This window comes from Pocillopora damicornis, chromosome 7 (assembly GCF_964200805.1).
Source record: "Pocillopora damicornis chromosome 7, jaPocDami1.2, whole genome shotgun sequence".
NCBI lineage: Eukaryota > Metazoa > Cnidaria > Anthozoa > Scleractinia > Pocilloporidae > Pocillopora > Pocillopora damicornis.
Window position 1 is genome coordinate 19870131 of NC_142676.1, and position 21902 is coordinate 19892032.

Consider the following 21902-nt stretch of genomic DNA (forward strand, 5'->3'; position numbering starts at 1 on the left):
ATCAACTAGTTCGAATTCTGGACTGACTATAATAACCCTTAGGAAATAAAACTGAAAAAGTAGTAAAATCTTACATCTCTTTTTACTCTTTTCTCCAAAGTCAACCAGAAGAATCCGGAATTAGCTACGCACCACTGAAAGGATATGTAAATCACGGAACCTAGAAGTTCTACACCGTGATAGCGAAAGAGAAAGTCAGGTGTGGCAAACACTAAAAAAACATCAATCTCTGATTGGCCAGAACAGGCATAGAAAAACACCATGCAAGCGAAAGAGGAAGTGGTGGAGCAAAGACTAGCAGAACGTCGCTCTCTGATTAGCCAGAACATACAAAACTTAAAAAAAAAAAAATGACTCCAACTTCAAATGATGGCTCTCACGTAATAGCAAACTGGTGTTCTAAACACGAAAGAGCAAACCCTCACTCGTCTTTCACGTTCAATTCTCATCAGCTTTTCGTAAATCTCTTGATTTGTGGTAAAAACCATGAATAGAGAATAAATTCTACGCGCTTTATTATTTGAAATGCCCTGAGAAAACAAACGCTAAAAGGGTACAACTCGACATACAGAATCCGTCGCAGGAATTCTAGAGGTGCCAGGATGGTAATCAACTAGTGTTATAATGATTAAAAAAAGAAACTGCAAAAGAATTAAACTCTTACATCTTTTCATAGTTAGTCCTTTCTCTCGAATGTCAGTCACAAACTCCTCGTCTGCCGCCTTCAGTCGTGTGGAACGTAGCAATGAATCGGGCAGCACAACTCCACGGGATCTACAAATCCTTCACCGTGATATCGAAAGAGGAAGTGGTATGACAGAAAGAAAAAACAACATTACTTTTTGATTGGCCAGAATATACAAGGGAATATCTTTTTTTATCGTTGATTTCCGTGAAAGGATCTATTTATTCACTGAGCTGATTAAAAATGCAAAAGTCGTAAAATCTTACATTTCTTACATTACTCTTTTTCTTTAACGTCAACAACCAGCTCTCCGTCTGCAGTCTCTAGCCGTTTGAAAAGCAACACTGGACTGAGAATGGAAAAAGATATTCACCACCGTACGTGCCAGCGAAGAAGGAAGTCGTTTGAAACGTGCACTGGAGCGAGTAGCAGATAGCAAGTTCTGAGAATTCTACGCGCACGTGATAGCGAAGAAGGGAACGATGATGCAAAAAGTAACACAACATCATTCTCCGATTTGCCGGAACATATCACACATCTCCGCTTCAAATGTCGACTTAGGACATCTTAACTCTGAGGAATTGGTCGCTTATTAGTTTTAAATAAAGCACATAGAAGAGAAAAAGTAACACGAATACGCAAGTTTCGAGCGCTGAAGGCGCGAGCCGCAAGGGGAGTCTAAAGGCATGTGCATGTGAAAATTTTGAAATATAGAGGCTCAGAAATGCTCTTTTAAGCATTTTCCGTGGCATTTTTCTTCAGAAAAGTCAATCTTGGGCCCAAATCAAGACGAGGCAATTGCCTCGTCTTGCCCCATGCTAACTACGGCCCTGCGAATCAGAGAAACGAGGACTGCTGAAGTTGCGTAACGAGAGACTGAATCAACGTCACGCGAACAATTGTTAAGAGACGCGCGGTTTTTTTTTTTATCTGGTTTCGTTTTTATTTATTATTTTTAAAATGCTGTGGATGGCCTTTTTTTACAAGATACCTTACGTCACACATGCCAAAAAGTACAATCAAAATCTGTACTGTATTTCAATTTAAAACGGTTTACAAACCGCACCCTTCGAGGTCCATGCCCATGCGGCGTAAATCAGGGATTAACCGTATTCCGTTAAAGGTTGTTAAAGTGCGGTTTATTTAAGCAATGGAAAACACTTTCTATCAGTTAACCGACATACTAACCCACGAAAGATGTTGGCAGAACTCCAGAAAAGAGAAGAAAAGTCTGTAAAACACAGGCCAGAGGCGAGGGAATTACAAACCTTTCTCGAGTCCTCACAACATTTCAACTAGTTATTATGCTGGTAGACCAATAACAAGTGCGGCTCACTGGTTTTATAAAATAAACTTTAAATTTACCAGTGCAAAACGGAATTTTTTTAACCAATCAGGGCACTCGTATTATCTTAGTTTTTACAGTAGAAGCGCAGCGTCAAATTTGCCAAAATACCGCTAGTTGCATTTCAAAGATCACAAATGTCCTTCAACACTTTCTGTCTCTATATTATTGTAGTGTGACCTTAAAGAATGTTCTAGAAGTAGCTGTGTTATGCTGAGTCATCTCCAAATCTATATATCAATAGAACCTGTTTTAATGTTACGGAACGTTCCAGATCCTAAACCGTGCCTATAAAAGCCGAGCTTGTAACTAGATGTAGCGAGTAGTTTAGTTGCTGGTATAGCCCGTCAGATATCAAGAAAGGTGTATGCTGCAGAATACAAGACGTCCGCACTTCAATTATCAACACTGTACTGTGTCTAGTAGCAATGATAAGCCACAGAATCTAGATGCCGCTGGTTTGAAGTTTGAAGAAGTGTAGTTTGAAGTTTTTTTCCTCTCTCCAACCTTCTTGCTGGAAAAAATTCCCTTGATGATTTTATCTCCATGAAAGATACCAAGAAACAAAAACTAAAATATTTTACTTCATCAGAACTGCAACTAATACAACAGAGATGACTTCATTCGAGATAGCCTTTCTCTCTTGCAATGTGATCTACGTGCATGCGTTTAAATTTGTACAAAAATAAAATCTTTTATAATGAAAACATAAATTGCGAGAGCCAGCAGTTTTTCTTTCAAGAACCAAGAAACCCTGACATCTATTCCTAAGTCAGTCTTTTAGCTCCAGCCGACCGACAAATGGAGACCTGAAACTTCCAAAGAAGAGCACATCCCCATCATCATGAACCTCACTGAGGGAACCAGGTATAACACTGCCAGTTGGATCATGGAAGCTTCGGGTAATATGACCATTTTCATCCAGCTCCAGGAGGAGACCATAGTTGCGGGATGTTTTACCAATTAGCCATGGTAAGGAGAAAACCTAAAATTTCAGAGTAAGACAAAAATTCAAAGCTAATCAAGTAACAACCCTCGTTACTTATAGTAACAGAACTTGGACATTCGAGCCCTTTAACGGACACTGGTGCCCAAAATACGTTGCTTAAGTCCAAAAATAGAAAACTAAAGTCCAAAATCAGACACTAATGCCCAAGATGGGACCCAGAATTTGGATAATAGTCTGTCCAAACTCAGATATCAGTGTCTTAAATCAGACATTTGTGTTACATTTGCCCAAAATGGACACTGGTGTCCAAAGTTGGACACTAGTACCTAGAGTGGGACACTGGTGTCTAAATTTGGGCACTGGAGTCTAAAATTGGACACTAGTGTCGAAATTCTGAAATTTGATTGAAGGAGTATAGAAAATATGAAAAATAAAGGAAGACACTAGATCAAACAAATACACATCTTTCAACAAATTACTGAGTTGATAACCTAAATTCTCCACCAGGAAAGTTTCTTGGCTAAATTCTGTTTTTTGAATTTGTTAGCATTGTTCTTGTAAGAAAAGCTTAACCGGTTAAATCCAAAATGAACAACTTTTCCAATCACTCCACACAACTCATTCCTACCTTTGCTGTAAAGCTCTTTGCCCTTGGATACAGTTGAAACAAGTCAAAGAAGTCAGTACGCACAGTTGCTATACCAACCCAGTATCCTCCTTTGCTACTTAACCGAATATTGTCTGGAAATCCAGGAAGGTTCTGGGCAAAAACTTCTGATTTGCCTTCATGTTCCCCTTTGATGTAATACCTAAAAATAATCCAGATATAATTTTAACTTATTCCAAATTTCTCCATACAATTCACTACACTTTTCAACAGCATGGGAATGCAAAAGTTCAAAGCCAAACCTGAAACAATTGTTAGTAAATATGGGCGTCTAACATTATTGAATAAATTAAAATCTGCCACTAACAGTACAGCAGCATATGATTTGTCATGTTGACTCCTTAGTAACATACATCCTTGGAACCTAAGAACTGAATAAACATATTAGAGAGAGAGAAGAGCTGGGTTCTAATGATAAAGATAATGATAATGATGCATTTACAAAATACATTCTCTATATCAATACACTCTGATGTGCTTTAAAACACTTTGCAGGAGACTCTGGCCAGACTGCATTATACAGCTTATATTTTTTGAAAGAAATTTAGCAGATAACTCCATTTAGGAATTTTAGGAAACAAGGCCAGACCACAACAACAAGAGCTACCTTCTCCACTCTTTACAAGAAGAGTGTGGGTTTTGTAATGTCCCCTGCTGATCAGTAATAAGATGCTGAAGACAAGACCTAAGGCTTAGACCTAAGAGAAGAATCGCTACTCTTAGTAGACCTATGAGTAGAATTGCTAAACATTGGCAAATGTCATAGCAAAGGCAGCACATTCTCCTCAGTTATTATAAGACCCTGAGTGTTGGCCCAGTCTTTGGCCCAAAACCCTCAACTTCCTAAAATGCGGTCAAACTGTAGCTAACCAGGAATTTAAACAGAAAAGACTGTCTCCGTGAGTAAGAACTAAGGGACGGTTGTTCATCATGTAGGAGAATGCTCAAAGAGATTTATAAAGCTACAAAAAAACTTAAAAATCACATGTTCCTACTTCATTATCCTTAACGCTCCTGTTTCTGCTACCAACACATGGTCTCCATCAGGAGAAATCTGAACACCATTGGCAAAATGAAGTCCATCCATAAGAACCTCCATTTCTCCTGTCTTAGGATGGTATGCCATAAGCCTTCCAGTGTTATCTCCTTCTAGTATAGAGTAATGCAGCTGACGTCTCTGCCACTTGCTGCTTGAATCAGTAAAGTAGATGGTTCTGTCTCGCGCAATGTCAAGATCATTCACAAATCTAAAGGGCCTATTATTCATCCCAGGAGAGGGAGGTACAAGTGTGCTGACTGTCCTGGCCTTTGGGTTGACTTCTAACAAGCCTAGATAAGCATCAGCCACAATCAGGTTGATTCCATATTTGTCAAAGCGCATTCCCAAGGGACGTCCACAGGTGGGCTCAGCTTCTGGTGTTCCTGTGTAAGAAATAGGTATTTGTTCTGTGGTACCAAGTATGGAACCAGGAATTTTTGATGGAGGGAAGGGGTCAAAAATTTGATTCAGAAAACACAGAATTTTCTCTTCACACAAAAGTCTTAGGAAGTCAAATACATTCATGATGAAATATATTTCAAGAAAGTCAATTTTACAATTACATGATATTCAGAAGTAATATGTGATCCTGCGTCGCAAGAATTATGGTGTCAGACAAAAAGCAAAAAACCCATTGGTGTGATGGGGGTGGAATTTGCTCCTTCCCAGACCCTTCCCCAGATACACCACTGAATATCCAACACACTCATGTGCTATAATAATTTTTCTGAGAAAAGTTTTGTTGGGTACGATTCTTTCATAGTCCTGGAAGGAGGTTTTTTGTAGGGAAAGTCTATCCACAAAGGCATACCTGAACCTTTGAAAATCTGTATGAGAGAGGCCCAAATACAATCATTCTCAAGCAATTTGTAACCAGTGGGAACAATGGATTATGGTGGAGAGGACAGCAGGAAACAATGCTCATAGCCAGTTTCAGGCATTCTTTTATAAAACACAGTAAATGAAAATAGGTTTACAAGATATGAAACGAGGGGTAGTAGCAGCAGAGTAAAAAAAGGAAGATTAAGTATTATTAACTGCGTAGATAACCCTCTGAAAAAGGGCTAATGCTCAAAACGTCAGCTTTAAAACCCTTGCGTTGGCCAATTTATATAATCAACTCAGTTGATGATACTTAAATTACCCTGTTATACTCTCCCAATGTTGCAGCACCACAGTTTCTTTAGAAAGTTAACCCCTTTATTCAAAATAAGGGAGGTTTGCTTTGGGTCAACCTGACCCAGACTTCTCTCTTTTTTCAACCCTCCTCCACTATGATGCCATTTACTACCCACTTAATTTTACTAACTGAATGCCTGGAACACACTTCAGTACTCAGTTACCTAATACTCACAATTTGTAAGAATCCTACGAAGCATAAATAAATGGTTAATATCTGTCTCTATGCAGGCCATAAATCTATTAATTTCTTTTTCATTCATCAAACCCTAACTTACCACAGTTTGTCACCTGCTTCCCAGTTCGAACAACATCTACCACTTTATCTCCTTCAAGTTTTACAATCCTCCCATCAGCTAAGCCAGCATACAAAGTACCTGGAAAAATAAGGACAGTAGCTCTTTGCTATAAACAACTTACAATTTTTAAGCTGGAAATAAAGTTTTATGAAAATTTTTGGTATTTCAACATGATATAAATACCTGTGCTATCTGCAGCTATAGATTCTGGACCAACTAGATCTCCTTCATGCCACTTCTGAGTCTTTGCTAAGATGCTGTTAACCTTCAGTGCTCCTTCAAATTTGGGTCTGGTCTTTTCAAAAACACTGATTTATCCCACATGTTTTGAGAAAACAGAACATTTTCAAATACAATCACCAATATCAAATGTAATTATTTTATACAAGCACTGGGGTCAAGATAGATGGAGAAAACATGACCATGATGTTTTCCTTGAAAAGGTATAGGCACATGGTTATTTCCTATCAGGAAAGAGAACTGAGGGTCGGTCTTTTAGGAAGTAATTTGTAAGTTAATTTAAAAAGTCTCTATGAACTAATCAAAAGTAATGACTTGCAGGGAAAGTTTTAGAGAGAGATCATTTTAGACTTGTGTTATAATTCTTAAAAGTTAGGTAGCACAAATGTGTGAAAGTGATGTGGAATAAAGCTCTATCAAGTGAAGTTTGATCCAACATCAAATTCTCCACTGTTTCTCGCATACAGTTTGAAAGGAGAATCTAACAGTCTGTCAGAAGTCACTTAGACTTTAGTTGTACACCCATTCCTTTATGCACTATCCCAGTTTCAATTCAGCAAAAAAAATAATCTCCCTCTTAGGAAAAGAACACTGCATCTCACCTCACTGCCTTAGGATCAAAATTTGAATTGGGTAAGAAGAAGAACAGAACATCAAGAGCACTGAGAATCAGTAGAAACAAGGTAATTAACATCCCTGTGACACCCCTGTAAGTAAATTAAAGTAACTGTAAGTAATTAAATTAAATTTTTACCCAAGAACATACGTTTTACTAAATGAATCATAAGCCTGATTGCTCCTATTCTATGGGGCAAAACCGATAGAAGGAAACGAAATAGAAATGATTTAACAGGATGCAAAACAATAAAGCTGAAGCAAAAATTTAATGCAACCTTGGGTTAGCATAATCGTGTTTGAAAAAGGCTGGCCAAGAGTAATAGCTTGTTACTGTAAAGCGGAGTCTAAAAAACGAAACCGGAACAACCTCTAAACCAAATTTGCCATACCCTTGGCGCTTTCTGTGGCTATTTTCCCCTTCCCATCCGCGTCTTTCGCCATCACTTCTCAAAAGCTGTAAAAATATCTCATTTTCTTTAATACAAACCCCGAAAAAATGGATGGGTTCTGCGCGCCTTCGAAAGTGAAATATCAATAACTAACCTATAAGGAGACGACACGATATATAGAATCCGTCGCTCGAACGGTAATGGTACCTGAATGCCAATCAACTAGTTTTGAACTAATTAACCCTTATGAAAACTGCAAATAAATTGAAATCTTACATCTTTTATGTTGCTCTATTTCTTGAATACTGACCACCAGCTCTTCCCTGCAGCCTACAGTTCCGTGAAACGTGGCCTTGGACCGAAGGTAGAACTAGAGGAAGATGGAGAAGGCAAAAGTAACGCAACGTCACTCTCTGATTGGTCAGAACATATCAGACATCTCTGCAACCGATGTCGACCTCAGACTTTTATGCCCAGTGGACGCTAGTTCTAAAAGAACTCCTTGAATTGATCGTAGACTAATTTTTATTTGCAACATGCTGCAATAAAACGTACTTACTGGAGCTTCTAGCGGGAGTCAGGGGCAATGAAGTTGCGTGACAAGCGACTGGATTTTTCCCATAAACATAGTTGCTAGTATAGTACGCGCATTTTCTATGTTTTTTTTTTCAATTACTGGAAAACGCAGTAAAGCGTCTTGTTGGATGGATTAAATCCTCTTATGATATAAGCCACGCGCTTTTATATAATTATGTGAGGCGAAATTTGTTACGTTCGGAACACGAAATGCACATGCAAAAATACATTCAATGGGAACGAATAACCAGAAACTCCTGTTAAAGACATTCATGAAATTTACAGTTGCCAGTTGAAAAGAAAACATTCGAACAAGAATAAGGATGTGTTTTCCTCTCTGTATCCAACGTCACTGTTCGTTGAAAACGGAAACTGGGGCACGCGTGTGAGTGTGGGTGTGGCTCACATAATTTTTGATAAAAGAAGACGGACGAGAGAATTATAGGAAGCCATGTAACTCGTAAAAGAAATCGACTGATACTGACATCCGGTTTCACTCTGGACCAAAGCAAACAAAAAGGACCATAAAAATAAATCTACGTAATGTGAGATTTAATCAAATACTGATTTGTTTTTTATTAAACTTCAAGTTTTGAAAACAAATCGGCTTCTTCAGTGTTCTTTGACTATCACAAGATTGTTAAAAGCTTCTTTGGACGATATAGTAAAGGAATAGCACTGACAGCGTTAAAAATTAATATAGAAAATAGTCAAATGAAAATTGGCTGTAATAATGTTCCGTCAGGGTTCTTTAATATTTCACTTTAAGATTTTTGTGTTGCAATCGTTCATCATGATCAATCTTTCAATTCCAGTTTGCCAAGGAAAGGAGACTAGTAGCTATCCAGGTAGAGCTCAAAAAATGTAAATATTTCACTTGGAGATTTTTGTAAAGCCTTTGTACATCAGTCTTTCAACTCCAGCTTACCAAGGAAAGAAGACTGATAGCTACCGAGGTAGAGCACGTTACCATCATCATAAACCTCACTGATATGACCAGGTACAACACTGCCAGTTGGGTCCTGGAAGCTCCTGGTGATATGACCATTTCTATCTAACTCCAGTATGAGACCATAATTTGGGCCTGCAAAGTTTACTAACCATGGAAGGTAAAACACCTGTAACATTAATGCAAAATCAACACGGTTTAGTTTGCTCAAACATTCCAGTTACATATCATGAAAGGTTTCCAGAAAAACATTAATAGGACTTGAATTCTTTGGCATTGAATAGCAAGAGGTGTAAGTGGGAAGTATTTTCCAAATTTCAACTGGTCTTTTCTCTGGTTTGGGTTTATTTGAGTAATTTATGCTAAGATTCTACCGTCTAACTTGAGTAAAGAAGCAGGTTTTCGATTGGGAAATAAGGCAGCGAGAGAATGAGGTAAAGTAAAAGGAGGAAACTATCCATGGTTACATAAAAAATAGCTCAGACAATAGAGGTTTAATGAAAGAATTCTGTGTAGTAACCAGATGATTTTTTTTTTGATCGCTGATGGTTTAACCGGCGGTAGATACCTTTGTACAGGTAAAATGTAATGACATAATGGCAGAGGAAGGGATTTGTGCTTCTCGAGAGAAAACTTAATTTAGCAGTCCATGGGCGAAGGTTGATCGTGGAAGCAGAGATTCCAACCCTCCCGATTTGATCGGGAGTCTCCCGATTTGATGTCTTGCCTCCCGCTCTCCCGATTTTTACCAAATTCTCCCGATTTATCATAAAATTCTGAAAACTAGGGGAAAATTGCTAATCTTAAGAATTTTTGGCGATCTGTCACTGTGAAACAGTCATATTATACTTACTTTCTTCGTGAAGAGCATTATGGTATGTTATAACTCAGGCCGGAATGATGTCAAAATTCAGGTAATGGCACTTGAGAGAACCTAAATTTGCAAAATTTCCCGGGGGCATGCCCCCTGACCCCCCTAGAAGCTCGCGCCTTTGGCACTAATAATTACTCCCTATTTTCCATCACATGGGGTTGGAATCTCTGTGGAAGGCAAGTAAAAGACTGTTTGATATTTATACAAAGCTTACCTTAGCTAAGAAGTTCCTGGCCCTGGGGTATGAATACATCAACATGTCATCAAACTCCGTAAAGACCATTGACATAGCGACCCAATATCCTCCAGAGCTACTCGGACGAATGTTGTCAGGATATCCAGGGAGGTTTTCAACAAACACTTCTGATTTGCCTCTATTTTCCCCTTTCATGTAATACCTGCCATGATACATTTCAAAAATGCTGGGTTAGAGCTGTAGATTAACTACAACCTGTCAAACTCAGAAAACCATGAACACCTGAGCTATCCCAGGAATGTGATTATGTTGAGAAAAAGAAGTCAGTCCCTTGTTAGAAAGCTGTCCTGCAAACAGTAATGGCTGAATGGTTTTTCATCTTGTGGCTCACTCATATGCAGCAAAAATATTTGAGGTCTTTCTGTTAAACCCATTTCAATATAAAAATATTATAGAAAACATGAATTCTTTGTAAACATACTTCATTATCCTTGATGCAGCATATTCCACAACAAGCAAATGGTCCCCCTCTGGTGAAATCTGGACACCATTAGCAAAGTAAAGACCATCCATCAGAAGTTCCAATTCACCTGTCTTCAGGTGGTATGCCATTAGTCTTCCAGTTTTATCTCCTTCGAAAAAAGAGTAGGAGGCTTGATGTGCTTGCCACTTAGCACTTGAATCTGTGAAGAAGATGGTACCATCCTCATCTATGTCCAGATGATTTACAAATCGAAAGGGCTTGCCGTTGAATCCTGGTGCTGGAGGTAAAAGTGTTTTCACTACTTTGGTCTCGGGGTTCACTTCGAGCAAACCAAAATATGCATCAGCAACAATGAGGTTGATTCCATTTCTGTCAAAGCGCATCCCCAATGGCCGACCACATTTGGACCAGAATTCCACAGTCCCTGTAGTAGAAATGGATATTGGCTCTACCTTAGCACTATGCATTCATTGGAACTGCATTTGAACTACAATGGCACTGTGCATAGATTGAACTACATTGGAACTACATTGGAACTAAGTAATTTAGTGTTTTCCACTGAGTTGAAAATGTAAATTGGCCACCGAAAAGAGTTCAAAGGCTGACGTTTCGAGCGTTAGCCCTTTGTCAGAGCAATGAAGGGCTAATGCTTGAAACATAAGCCTTTAAATTTTACCATAGCTAATTTGTCTTTTCAACTCAGTTGATAACACTAAATTACCGTTATACTCTCTCACCAACGCAGCACCACAGTTTCTTCAGAAACTTACCACCTTTATGGATTGAAACTACATTGGAACTACACATAAATTGGGACTACAATGGAATTACATTGGCAATATTTATTTAGGGTCAACATTGGAACTATACATAAACTGGAACCACATCGTAACTACATTGGTAATACATATTTAGAGTTAACCTCACAGAGGGTCTTATTTGTTATCACTTCCTTAGCTCAAAATCCTAAAAAAATATTGTCAGCTACATTTCTTATTCCAATATAGATGGTAAGCATAAGTGGTCATGAAATATTGCACAAATTAAGTCTCCTTTTTTCCATGAAAAAAAAAAATTTATATGATGGTCACAAAATGCCAAAAATGCCAACCCAGTGGACTGACAGTTTCTACAATTATTTTTTTAGGGGGGGAGTGTCCCTCTAAACCCCAGTAAGTGCTCACATCTTTAATGGTTGTGTTAATGGCTTTGCCACACTTAAAATCTCCCTTTTCATTTCTAATGGTTTGAATCTCTAAATATCAAACTGCTCATGAGAGACTGAAGAGATCCAGTGAAAGTCACAGTGATACTCACCACATTCTGCCACTTGCTTTCCAGTTCGATTTATTTCCTTCACTTTATCTCCCTCTAGTTTAACAATTCTTCCATCTCCTAAACCAGTGTATAGAATACCTTGAAAAGAGGAGGCAGTAGCTCTTTGAAATCTCTTCAGTTTTGGCAGATTATGCTCTGATTTCTTTGAGTGTAATGGAAATCAATGCATCTCATCAAGGGCTGGATGCATCAAACTTGTAATGACTGTCTTAAAAATGTAATTTGTCTTAGGTCTAAATCTAGAATTTAGGATCTTTCATTTCCCTTAACACTTTACACCCTAACATCAGTATTGTATTCCTGTTACTGTTGCCCATACATTTCCTAAGGTGTTGACAATAAGAATAGAGCTTCTTTAGTTGGTGATCATTTCCTTTATTCTCATGACCTTAATGAGTGATTCAGGGGTGATATTGTAAGGAGAAATTAGATGCTAGACACTCTTTTGGTTCTAAGGGTTAACTAATGGTGCACACACCTGTGGGTGTGTAGGCAAAGTATATCACATAATTCCTGTTTCACATTGATTGACATGTGTTGTCATAAAAATCAGTGATCTTGGTACTTAATACTTCACAGCAAAGAGACCTTGCCAAGTTAAGTCCTTATAATTACTTCACAGCCCCAAGCCAAATATTTTCCAGTCCAGCCCTCTAAGTCAGTCAACAAGTACATTATATTTACCTTTACTGTCGACAGCCATAGATTCAGGTCCAAACACCTTTCCCTCAAACAGCCTTTCTGTTTTTGTTAACATGCTGTTAACCCTCAAATTTTGGAGTCTTCTTTTCGAAAGTGCTACTTGTTACAAAGAAAAAACTGATGAGAAAACAAAATCTGAGAGAAAATAAAATTAACATCCCTTGATGAACCATGTACACTTCTTACCATAACAGTTGCAACTCCAATAACAATCATAATGCGATCTTTGCAAATACAGGTATACAGATCATAAGTTGAGCTAAGTCGAATTGTGACAAACGAAGAATTTCAAAGCCTAAGACAGAAACTGGCTTGAAATCTCGAAGGAAACATCTAAGAGGGGGGCAATCTGGGTGTGGCCTAAGGTTTACTTAAGTAGTACAGTTGTCCTTATTGACTAAAATTAGACGAATAAAGAATAGATCTTGACTGTTGAAATTGTTGCTTTTCCATTTGACCACTCCAAGGGGATAAAAATCCATAATTTGCTCACCATGCCATATTCCATTCAATTCTGTTGCGATCAGATCAATTACTGATCATCTAAGTAGATTACCTGTTCAAGATCGGATCAACTGGGGAAGGAATAAAGAAGAACACGACGTCAAAAAAACTCAGAATCAGTAGCACGACGGAAGCAAACATCTCTGTAACGCTCCTCCTGGGTACAGAATATAATTTAACAACAATTTATTTTGAGTTTTTCAAAAACTGTAGGGTTGATTAATTTCTACCCAAAAATTTCTCGAAGAGTTACTTCACTTGGAAAATGCTCCTATTGAAACGTAAAAACGCTCACCACAGCGTAACAACAAAAATTCTCTTGGAATGTCGCGTCAAGGTTGGAAACTACGTTACGTTCACGTGACTATTGTAATGTCATGCAAAACCTGAAAAACTTCGTAAAGCTTGACCGCGAACTCAAAGATCTTGTTTTTTTTTACAAATGTCGGAATGGTTTTACTGATCTTAATCTTTATGATCTTGTTTCTCCTGTTTCTCACGGCCAAACCAGACTAAGTAATTCTTATAACCTTAAAACTCCTGTATGCAAAACTAACACTTTTCAGGCCTCTTACTTTAATCGTATTGTTAAGCTCTGGAACTATATCTGTAAATTTTCACCCCCTATCAGTTTTTCAACCACTGCTTCCTTCCGCAACTTTGTTACTGAGCACATGTTTCACCTTTTGCACAATCACTTTGACATATCCTATCCCTGTACCTGGTCAATTGTACGATCCTGCCCCTGCCATCCCTAGTTTTTTAGCGTCTTTTAAATTTGGCGTCTTTTGGTTGATCGTGTTTTAATTATTATTTGTACCATGGGAGGTGCCTCGCATGGGTCCTCGCGTCCCGTTCGCACCTTCCCTTTTGACCTTATCACTTTAAATCACTTTGCACATATATTTCAATTTTTTTTTCTTGGCTGTTTAATTTTCTGTATGTAACATGTGTAATGGTCAATAAAGCTGTTTAAAAAAAAAAAATTGCGCGCGTCTGATTGGCTGAAAACAAGAGCAATTTTCATGCGACACGAGTGCAAATTACAAATAACGCGCGCGCTGCCAAAATTTCGTCGGTCTTGACGAACTGTGATGCGTTTATTCATGTAAATTATCAACAAGTGTTAAAAAAACTAATTTTTAAAAGACAAGAAAATTGCACGAGCTTGTAGCAAAATTTACTCGTGCTTATTAACACCGAAATTAATTAAGTTATTACTTATGCTAATTGAATCCGAAGACTTCAAAGAAATCAGCAAGGAAACTCTACATTTTCACGGCGCTGTCCGAAATCGGAGAAACCGTCCTAAAATTAGACGGAACCGCTCAAAGTCACACGGTAATGTCCGGAATCAGGAAAAACATTTCTAAATCAGACAAAATCATTGCAAATCGTGCGGACAAAATCAGATAACAGAGTCCCAAATTAGACGGGACCGTTTACGATCACACTGAACTGTCCTAAATCGGACGGTTCCTTGAGTGATACCCACGCCTTTCCGCCCCAGTCCTCTTTTCAAACTCTGCCACGTTTTACCACGTCTTATGCGCAAGCGTCGAGAACACAAACTTCAAACTGAAAGTGACTACTGCAAAGAATTTTGCAAAAAGTTGCTTTAGAACATTATATTGAAAAGGTTCTTCATTTAAAAGAATCCGCAGTCATGGACCCACCAATGGGAGGTACAACTTTTTTTCTGTTCTTCCTTACGATCGCGAAAATGGACACTCAAAACCTGGAGTCGTTTGGGGTCGTACCAAATTGTGTCTTCTTTTTGCACAATAGACTTCTTGGGATTTAAGTTCCAGTTAATCGGTTTTATTTCATCGTTTGTTTGCAATGTGGGATCTATTATTGTTTTAGTCTTGGAACGTTACACATTGTGCCATTTGAAATTTACTCCTTAGCACTATTAAGACGTGTTTCGGTCATCGTCACGGGAAAGTGTTTTCGCAGAAACCTCAGCTACCCAAACCATATGTACATGTACTGTAGGTTTTATCATTGGATGGGAACCAAGTCGCAGAGAGTGCACTAGATATTCATCACAATAACATGAACGTGAACAAACGTTTTTTTCTATGGGGGTATTTATATTCTTTATCTGACTTTATCTCACGTTATACTGCAGATCAGGCACAGACAATATCGAAAAATAAATGGACTTGACAAAGAGTCATTGAACATAACTTAATTCACGTTTTCATCTTTCCTCTCTCTCTAGACTCTAATGTATTCGCAATGCAAACCTCTCCCCGCAGACGTTCACCATATGATGGTATCTGTGATGTGTAATATCTCTTTGCTAATCATTCTTCATACTGCATGCTTTTCTGGTAGTTGTGGTAAATCTTTAAAAATATCTGACTTCTTAGTCTGTCAAGTAACCTACAGTAATACCACTCACACTTTTAAACTGAAGCATTATTCTTTTGCTCTGGTAGTAACAAGAGATCTTGTTTGTCACCATTTCTTAAAATAAATGATTAATACTTAATAACTTATAGAACTTTATATATTAAATTAAGTATAGTTTTTACAGTTCTATCACCTAAATCCAGAATAAGGAAGTTTAGAAATAAAAAGAAAAAAAATTTTGAAAAATGAAAGATTCTAATGTTTTAAGTTGACAGACCAATAACGCACTGAAATGTTTTGACAATTCAACTGCTTATAAGTTTAAAGCTGTGTTAACTATGCTGACTTCTTAGGAAATTTTCATGCCTAAGACTGTAGATTTTCTATCCCTCAGTTTGGAAGTTTATGCTCAATGTCTGAGTAGCTTGCAAGTGGACTAGAAAAACAACAGTTACCATCAAATAATTTAAAATCTTCATATATCAGACCCAGGAACAACTGTTGATTACTCTGTATCTGTTTGAAATTCTTGTTTGTATGATGTTTATTTTAAACATTGTAATATGATAGTTAAAAGTACAAATAATCAGGTGTGTTATACATTCTAAAAGAAGTTTGATATGTTCCAAAAGATATGTTCTAAAATGCGAGGACAGTGGTAGGGGGTTTGTCTTTCTTTCAAGAACTAAAATCACAAAAAAGGCAAAATTTTTTTATGTATGTACCTATCTCTAAATATGAAATCCTGCATGGGACATTTCTTAGACCTGACTTCACAAAATCACCTTGATTATTAAACTCTTCATGTGATAAGGAGTATTTTATGGTAAAAAAAATCGGAACAGCATTTAAAATGATTTAAAATCTAAAGGGGACATGTTTATTTATAGCAGTAACTTAATCACTAGGGTAGAGTTTCCTAAGCCTTTCCCATGGATACTTGACCATATATAAAATTGATGTAACATTGAATAGACTTCAATAACCCTCAAAATTTTAAATTAAATACTGTTAGCTTAACATTATTAGAGTGAAACTGGGAATATACAAGTAGAAATTTACTCATGAAAATGGAAACTAGTTTAAGCCCCATTCCGTGTTATTAATGCCTACTTTATTTTGTTCCTGTCTCCTTCAGACAACTCCGATATGTATAACCAGAGAATGCCTGTCCAGAAAAGGAATGTTCCATCAGGTAGGCATTAATAAACTAGTTTATTTTGCAAATTTTGTCCTTGCAAGCAAATCAGAAGTACAAATAGTGGCAATATAGCCCCTTCAATTTATAGTATATATATTTTCACCTTCAGCTCAACATCGAGGGGGCCCATTTGGAGGACACAGTGGTCCTACCCCCCTGTTTGAGGATACAAGTGTAGACCAACAACAGGGAATGCCAGGAATGCAAGGGGGGTTTGGACAGTTTGCTGGAAATGAATTTCTACAAGGTCCAATGGCTAATGTGGCCGTAGGGTATGGAGCAGCCATGGCTAATCAAGGCAAAGAATATGTGGAAAAGCATGTAAGTTCACTATTTTGATTGAGCTTTGTAGCTGAAAATTTTAGCCATCTTCACAATAAGGTTAACCAATTAACTCCCAAGATCTGATTGTTAATTCTCCCCTCTAGCTGCTTTGCATTTCCTCATTAATTGCCTATGAGAATTTGGTGTTGGATCAACATAACAACTTCTACCAAATAAGTTTGAGTCTTCTCGTTACTTGTTTGCTGGATAATATATGGAAATTATGGAGAGAAGTTATAGGAATGAATTAAAATTTATTGACTGATCATTCCCTGTCATCAAAATGTATTTGTAATAACTCCTAGTAACTGATTAGTTTCATTTTCAATTTCATTTTTGTGACTACAGTCGAATCTGTATTAAGTGGCCACCCAGTAGTAAGCTGTTGGTTTTCAAAGTCGTAAAATTTCTTCCACTTAAGTACTGTAATTTTCACCTACTAAGCTGTCACCTCCATAAAGTAGTTATAGTCATCCTTAACCTTTTAACTCCCAAGATCTCATTAGTAATTCTCCTTACTATCTCCTGTACAGTTCTTGTGATGTTAGTTTGGAGGATTTAGTATTGGATCATCTTATAATCCCCTAACTGATATTTTTCTTAATTCTCATAACTTGTCTGCTTGATATTGTTTTGATATTGTAAGGAGAAATTCTTTCTTGGTCACTTATGGGAGTTAAAGGGTGAACTGAGCTCCAAGAGCCTGTTTATATGTTTTTATCCATCTGTATTTTGATACCATTTAAAACTGGTCATTAAACTAACCAGTCTAATAATCTCTAAAGTCAAAATTAATCCATGCCTGTCTGCCTAAGTCAGTGTTAGCACTTTGAATTCAAATTTCCTCAATGCAGTACAGATTATCTAATTCCTTTTAGCACTGTTAGGACAAAAGGTTATTTTTTTATCATGCTTGACCTCTATCTTTTCGAACCTGTATTAACCCTTTAACTCCCATGAGTGACCAAAACAGAATTTCTCCTTACGATATCAATATAAAATCAAGAAGACGAGTGATGAGAATAAAGAAAAATATCAATTATGGGATTATTAGTTGATGCAGTACCAAATTCTCAGAAGTAACATCAGAAGAATTGTATAGCAGACAGTAAGGAGAATTACTAAAAAGAACTTGAAAGTTAAAGGGTTAGGTGGTCACCTTGCCATTCCCCTTGGGTTCAGTTTCAACTGTATTAAATATGGATGTAGTAAATTAAATGTTAAATTGTGTTTGCCATTTTTTTTTTTTTTTTTGCAGATTGACCGATTTGTTTCAGTATCAAAATTAAAGTATTACTTTGCTGTGGATACAACATATGTTGTCAAAAAACTGGGACTTCTCATCTTCCCTTTCACACACAAAGTATGTAAGGAAATGATTTTGTGGACATAACTCTCTCAGGGCTTTTTCTAATGTTCTCTTTTTTTTCACATGATACAATACTATTGCATCTTCTCCCAGGAGTTTTTGGTGATCAGGGTTTTTTCAATGAGAATCAGGTTGTCTGCTGAAAGTTTTGGAGTAAGTGAAGAAAATTGAGGTTGCATCGCATAAGGTCCAATCAAAAAAGAACAAAGGCAGGTGGAACTGTGGTCATGTTGGAAACATTCGAAGCTGTGCATGTGGAAAAATCATTGGCTGCCCAGCTTTAAAAAGCTTATTATGTTTCATAAGTTACTCAAAGAAAAATTTGAAGAGTTGGTTGCCTGAGTTTGGAACCCCAGCTTTGCTTGAGTGAAGCAGCACTGATACAAAACAGTAATCTGTTACCTATTGTACAGTGTTACTACCAATTACGAGATTGAAATGTGGCTGTTTTTTTACCTAGAACTGGTCAGTGCAGTATAACAAGTCAGAACCGGTTGCACCAAGATATGAAGTGAATGCCCCTGATCTCTACATTCCAGGCATGTTTTCAAACTTTGAAGGAACATAGTCACGTTCAACTCAAAACTCAGCTTTGTTTGTCATATGTGCAACAGTATTCCTGATTTTGTTACCCCAAAGGTCATTCCTGTCTCACTGCCTTTATACCCAAAGTCAAAATATTTCCTTATCCCAAATTTTCCAAGAGCACTCTATTTATGTTCTGTGAACTCCACAAAACTTTCATCCATCCAGAATTTTATTGTTTTCATAGCATCAAAATTTTTGTGCGTAATGTATGTCTAAATGGCAGTTGTAAGCTTTGGTGGTGTGCATGGAAAAGGAAAGCCTTGAAAAATACCAAGCAAAATAGTGAATGGAAATTTGATACTTGGAATTGAGCTGAAAACCTCAAGGCAGCTAGACAACCTATTTCATTCTTTTTTGTTTCACAGTGATGGCATTTGTTACATACATTCTTGTTGCGGGGCTAGTTATGGGAACACAGAATAGGTAAACATTTCTTTAAAAATTTGAAATTTGTCTGCATGATGTGATCATATTGTAACTTTACTCTTTCTTTTGCCAGATTCACTCCTGAACAGCTGGGTATCACAGCCAGTTCTGCTCTTGTGTGGCTGTTTGTTGAAATAATGGCTATCCTCTTTTCCATGTACATCTGCAATGTGCAGGCAGAGATCAAGTGGCTTGATCTCTTAGCATTTTGTGGCTACAAATATTTTGGGTGAGTGTTAAAGTGAGAGAAAAATCCTTTTATCCCCAAGAGTGCTTTATGGGTTATTAATCGCTCTCTTTCTCTCTCTCTCTCTCTCTCTCTTTGCAAGAAAATTGTTTCACTGCTCCTTGATTTTATTCTGGAATGACTTAACTAATACCCATTATGACCTCTTTTAGTGGATAAGGAATGATTTCACTGTCTATAACATCAGTATTTTCTTGTACGCCATGCAGAAGAAGTTAAAAGTTCATGTAATGAAATCGTGATTTACATATTGATTAGGCATAGTTTACACCTCCTTCAAACCTCTTAGAGTGACACTATTTATTCCCTGGATATACTGTATGTGTGATAGCTCTGGTGATCATAGGGGTCAATGCTTGTGATTGGTCAAGATTCACATTATGTCTAGCCACAATAACCCACTTGATGTGATTAAAACGCTAAAGCACTAATTTTCAAAATGTCTATGCAAGCTTTTGATATTTATAAAAGAAAACCAGTACAATGAAAGAAAATGCAGTTGCTCTAGTAATCACTTAAAAAAATTATGCTAAAAAAATTTTTCCCTCTCAGGCTCAATAAGTATTGTCAAAAATTGCAAAAAAGGTTTTTTTTTTTTTTTTTTTGTCTGTAGGATGATTGTGAGTTGCCTTGGTGGGCTTGTTTTCCATTCCTTTGGTTATTATCTTATCCTCTTATGGATGAGCATCAGCATTGGATTTTTCATGGTATATTTGCAGTTGTATTCCTGGTCACAGATTTTTTTTTCCTAGAATAATAACTTCTCTGGGTGGTAAACTTTTGCATAATAATGTAATTTTTGAGTGTCTCTCAAACTTGTTTGTATTCTCCGATTTGTATGCCTGCAGTGCTGCTATGTTTTTGGCAGTCAAATACCTAACTTTTCACAAAATGTGTGGCTGTTGTCTTGTATATTTATGGCAGAGGCAAGGTGAAATTCCACAGAGGAGCTGGTTAATGGGCAAGAGTGAAGGGGGGGGATGCCTTTTCTCACCCACCCCTCTTGCCTACTTCAATTGGTGGCTAGATAAGCTATCATCAGCTTAGAGCACCAAAATGCATTTCCTTATGAGATTTCTGTATTGTAGTCTAATACAGAGGCAACCTTACACTCAGATGACACAGGGAAGGATGGGAGGGGACTTGTGATAGGTTACCAATACATCCAGGGAGGGTGAAAGGAGGGGCAGTGCTACTCCAAGTTTCTTCTAGTTGATGGGTAGACTTGCCATAACGGACCAATTAGTAATTTGCCATCATGAGAAAATGGAAAAATGTCAATTACGGGTTTGATTTACCCATAACTTCTTAGTGCCAGCATGGCAAGTAATGTGTGCTCGGCGCAAATGAGACTACATCTTTAGTTCTTGACTGGAAACAGCTTAGAAACTTATATTTTGATTTGTGTTTCAGGTGCGCACCTTGAGGTTAATTATTGTACCAGAATCTGCACCTGATGGGATCGCCAGAGCAAGCAAACGAAGAATATATCTTCTGTTATTTATAGCCGTGTTGCAGCCCTTGTTCATGTATTTCTTAACAAGTCATTTGAGACCAGTCTCTTCAGAGTCCTTAAATGGCCCAAAAGCCACCTTGTAAAAATGCTCTGTAGATAAGAATTTAATATTTGAAGCACTCTGTTCCTTCTTCTTCACAAGTTAGAGCTGCTTAGCCCAATGAAAATTTCCTTTGAAATACTTATGCAGATTAGAAAAGAGGATTTCGGCTTCTGTTTACATTGGTTTTTGAGGGATCTTCCAGAGTTCTGCTATCAACTCAAGAAGGAAGGAAACAGAAACGCGGTCAAACAAAAACAAGCAGTCCGTGACTACGCCGAGAATTTAAGGGGCTATATTGTTTCAACCAATACTGTTTTCCTCTGACTGTTTGGGACTGCAGATTTGTTTGACGCACTCAAAAATTATGCAAAATATGTTACACCCGATCATAGAGAAAATTCTGACCACGTGACTTATCCTGCGTCTACAATCGTCTAAGTGTCAGTTCTCGCTAGATTTTTCTTGCGCATTTTTCGGTTAGTAATTTGAAATCAAGATTATATTGTGCTCAAGACTTGCCGTACTAAACCGAGAAGTTGAACCAACACTTTCCTTGTATGGGTCTAGAATAAGCGACAGCTCTAAAAGAAAGAGCAGCTTTATCAAATTATGTTGTGTAAGGTTCGAAGTTCAAAAATATTTGGAAACGTAGTAAAATGAGCTAACGATGCGACAGTTACATTGTAAGTTAAATGTAGATCTCATCGTATCATCTAGGGCTCTAATTACTCCTTGATAAATGACAAAAATATTGATTAAAACAATTCTTGTTCGTGGATAAAAGTTCTTGTCTC

General features: G+C 37.4%; 3 protein-coding genes and 1 pseudogene across 11 annotated transcripts in view; 1 reads left to right on the forward strand and 3 right to left on the reverse strand.

Annotated features, from left to right (window-relative positions):
- The window catches only part of LOC113675716 (adipocyte plasma membrane-associated protein), an 8249-nt gene extending 6686 nt beyond the window's left edge, over positions 1-1563 (reverse strand). Inside the window, exons 1-3 of one of the 5 annotated variants that reach the window (XM_089211112.1) lie at positions 952-1563; positions 665-783; positions 75-169 (exon numbers count right to left, since the gene is read on the reverse strand). In XM_089211112.1, the coding sequence (XP_089067238.1) occupies positions 75-76 (2 nt within the window). In that variant the 5' untranslated portion in view covers positions 77-169; positions 665-783; positions 952-1563. Of the gene's footprint in view, positions 1-74; positions 197-664; positions 784-951 lie in introns of those variants that run through there. The other 4 variants (XM_089211113.1, XM_089211115.1, XM_089211114.1 and 1 more) reach the window with 4 other exon arrangements.
- A 39-nt stretch (positions 1564-1602) lies between these two features.
- LOC113677459 (adipocyte plasma membrane-associated protein) lies at positions 1603-7849 on the reverse strand. 2 transcript variants are annotated; one of them, XM_027194268.2, is made up of 7 exons: positions 7687-7849; positions 7006-7110; positions 6347-6471; positions 6143-6241; positions 4642-5068; positions 3608-3788; positions 1603-3015 (listed from the first exon to the last, which is right to left on the reverse strand). In XM_027194268.2, coding segments are annotated over exons 1-7 (1152 nt in total). In that variant the 5' UTR covers positions 7689-7849; the 3' UTR covers positions 1603-2802. The 2 variants fall into 2 exon arrangements, with proteins under 2 accessions (XP_027050069.2, XP_089067236.1); XM_089211110.1 differs by lacking the exon at positions 7687-7849 and adding an exon at positions 7411-7542.
- Positions 7850-8541: 692 nt separating this feature from the next.
- LOC113677461 (adipocyte plasma membrane-associated protein-like) lies at positions 8542-13264 on the reverse strand (annotated as a pseudogene). Its single transcript, XR_016188094.1, has 6 exons — positions 13086-13264; positions 12512-12628; positions 11807-11905; positions 10487-10913; positions 10024-10207; positions 8542-9104 (listed from the first exon to the last, which is right to left on the reverse strand). The product of XR_016188094.1 is annotated as an adipocyte plasma membrane-associated protein-like (transcript).
- On the forward strand, positions 8957-21891 carry LOC113677460 (protein YIF1B). Of its 3 annotated transcripts, XM_027194269.2 has the most exons (10): positions 14573-14718; positions 15261-15314; positions 16533-16589; positions 16705-16916; positions 18178-18282; positions 18749-18827; positions 19242-19299; positions 19376-19531; positions 20163-20256; positions 20963-21891. In XM_027194269.2, the coding sequence occupies exons 1-10, from the start codon at positions 14700-14702 to the stop codon at positions 21146-21148; spliced, it is 1020 nt and encodes a 339-aa protein (XP_027050070.1). In that variant the 5' UTR covers positions 14573-14699; the 3' UTR covers positions 21149-21891. The 3 variants fall into 3 exon arrangements, with proteins under 3 accessions (XP_027050074.1, XP_027050072.1, XP_027050070.1); XM_027194273.2 differs by lacking the exons at positions 14573-14718; positions 15261-15314 and adding an exon at positions 8957-9095; XM_027194271.2 differs by lacking the exon at positions 15261-15314 and having other exon boundaries at positions 14542-14718.
- Positions 21892-21902: the final 11 nt, after the last annotated feature.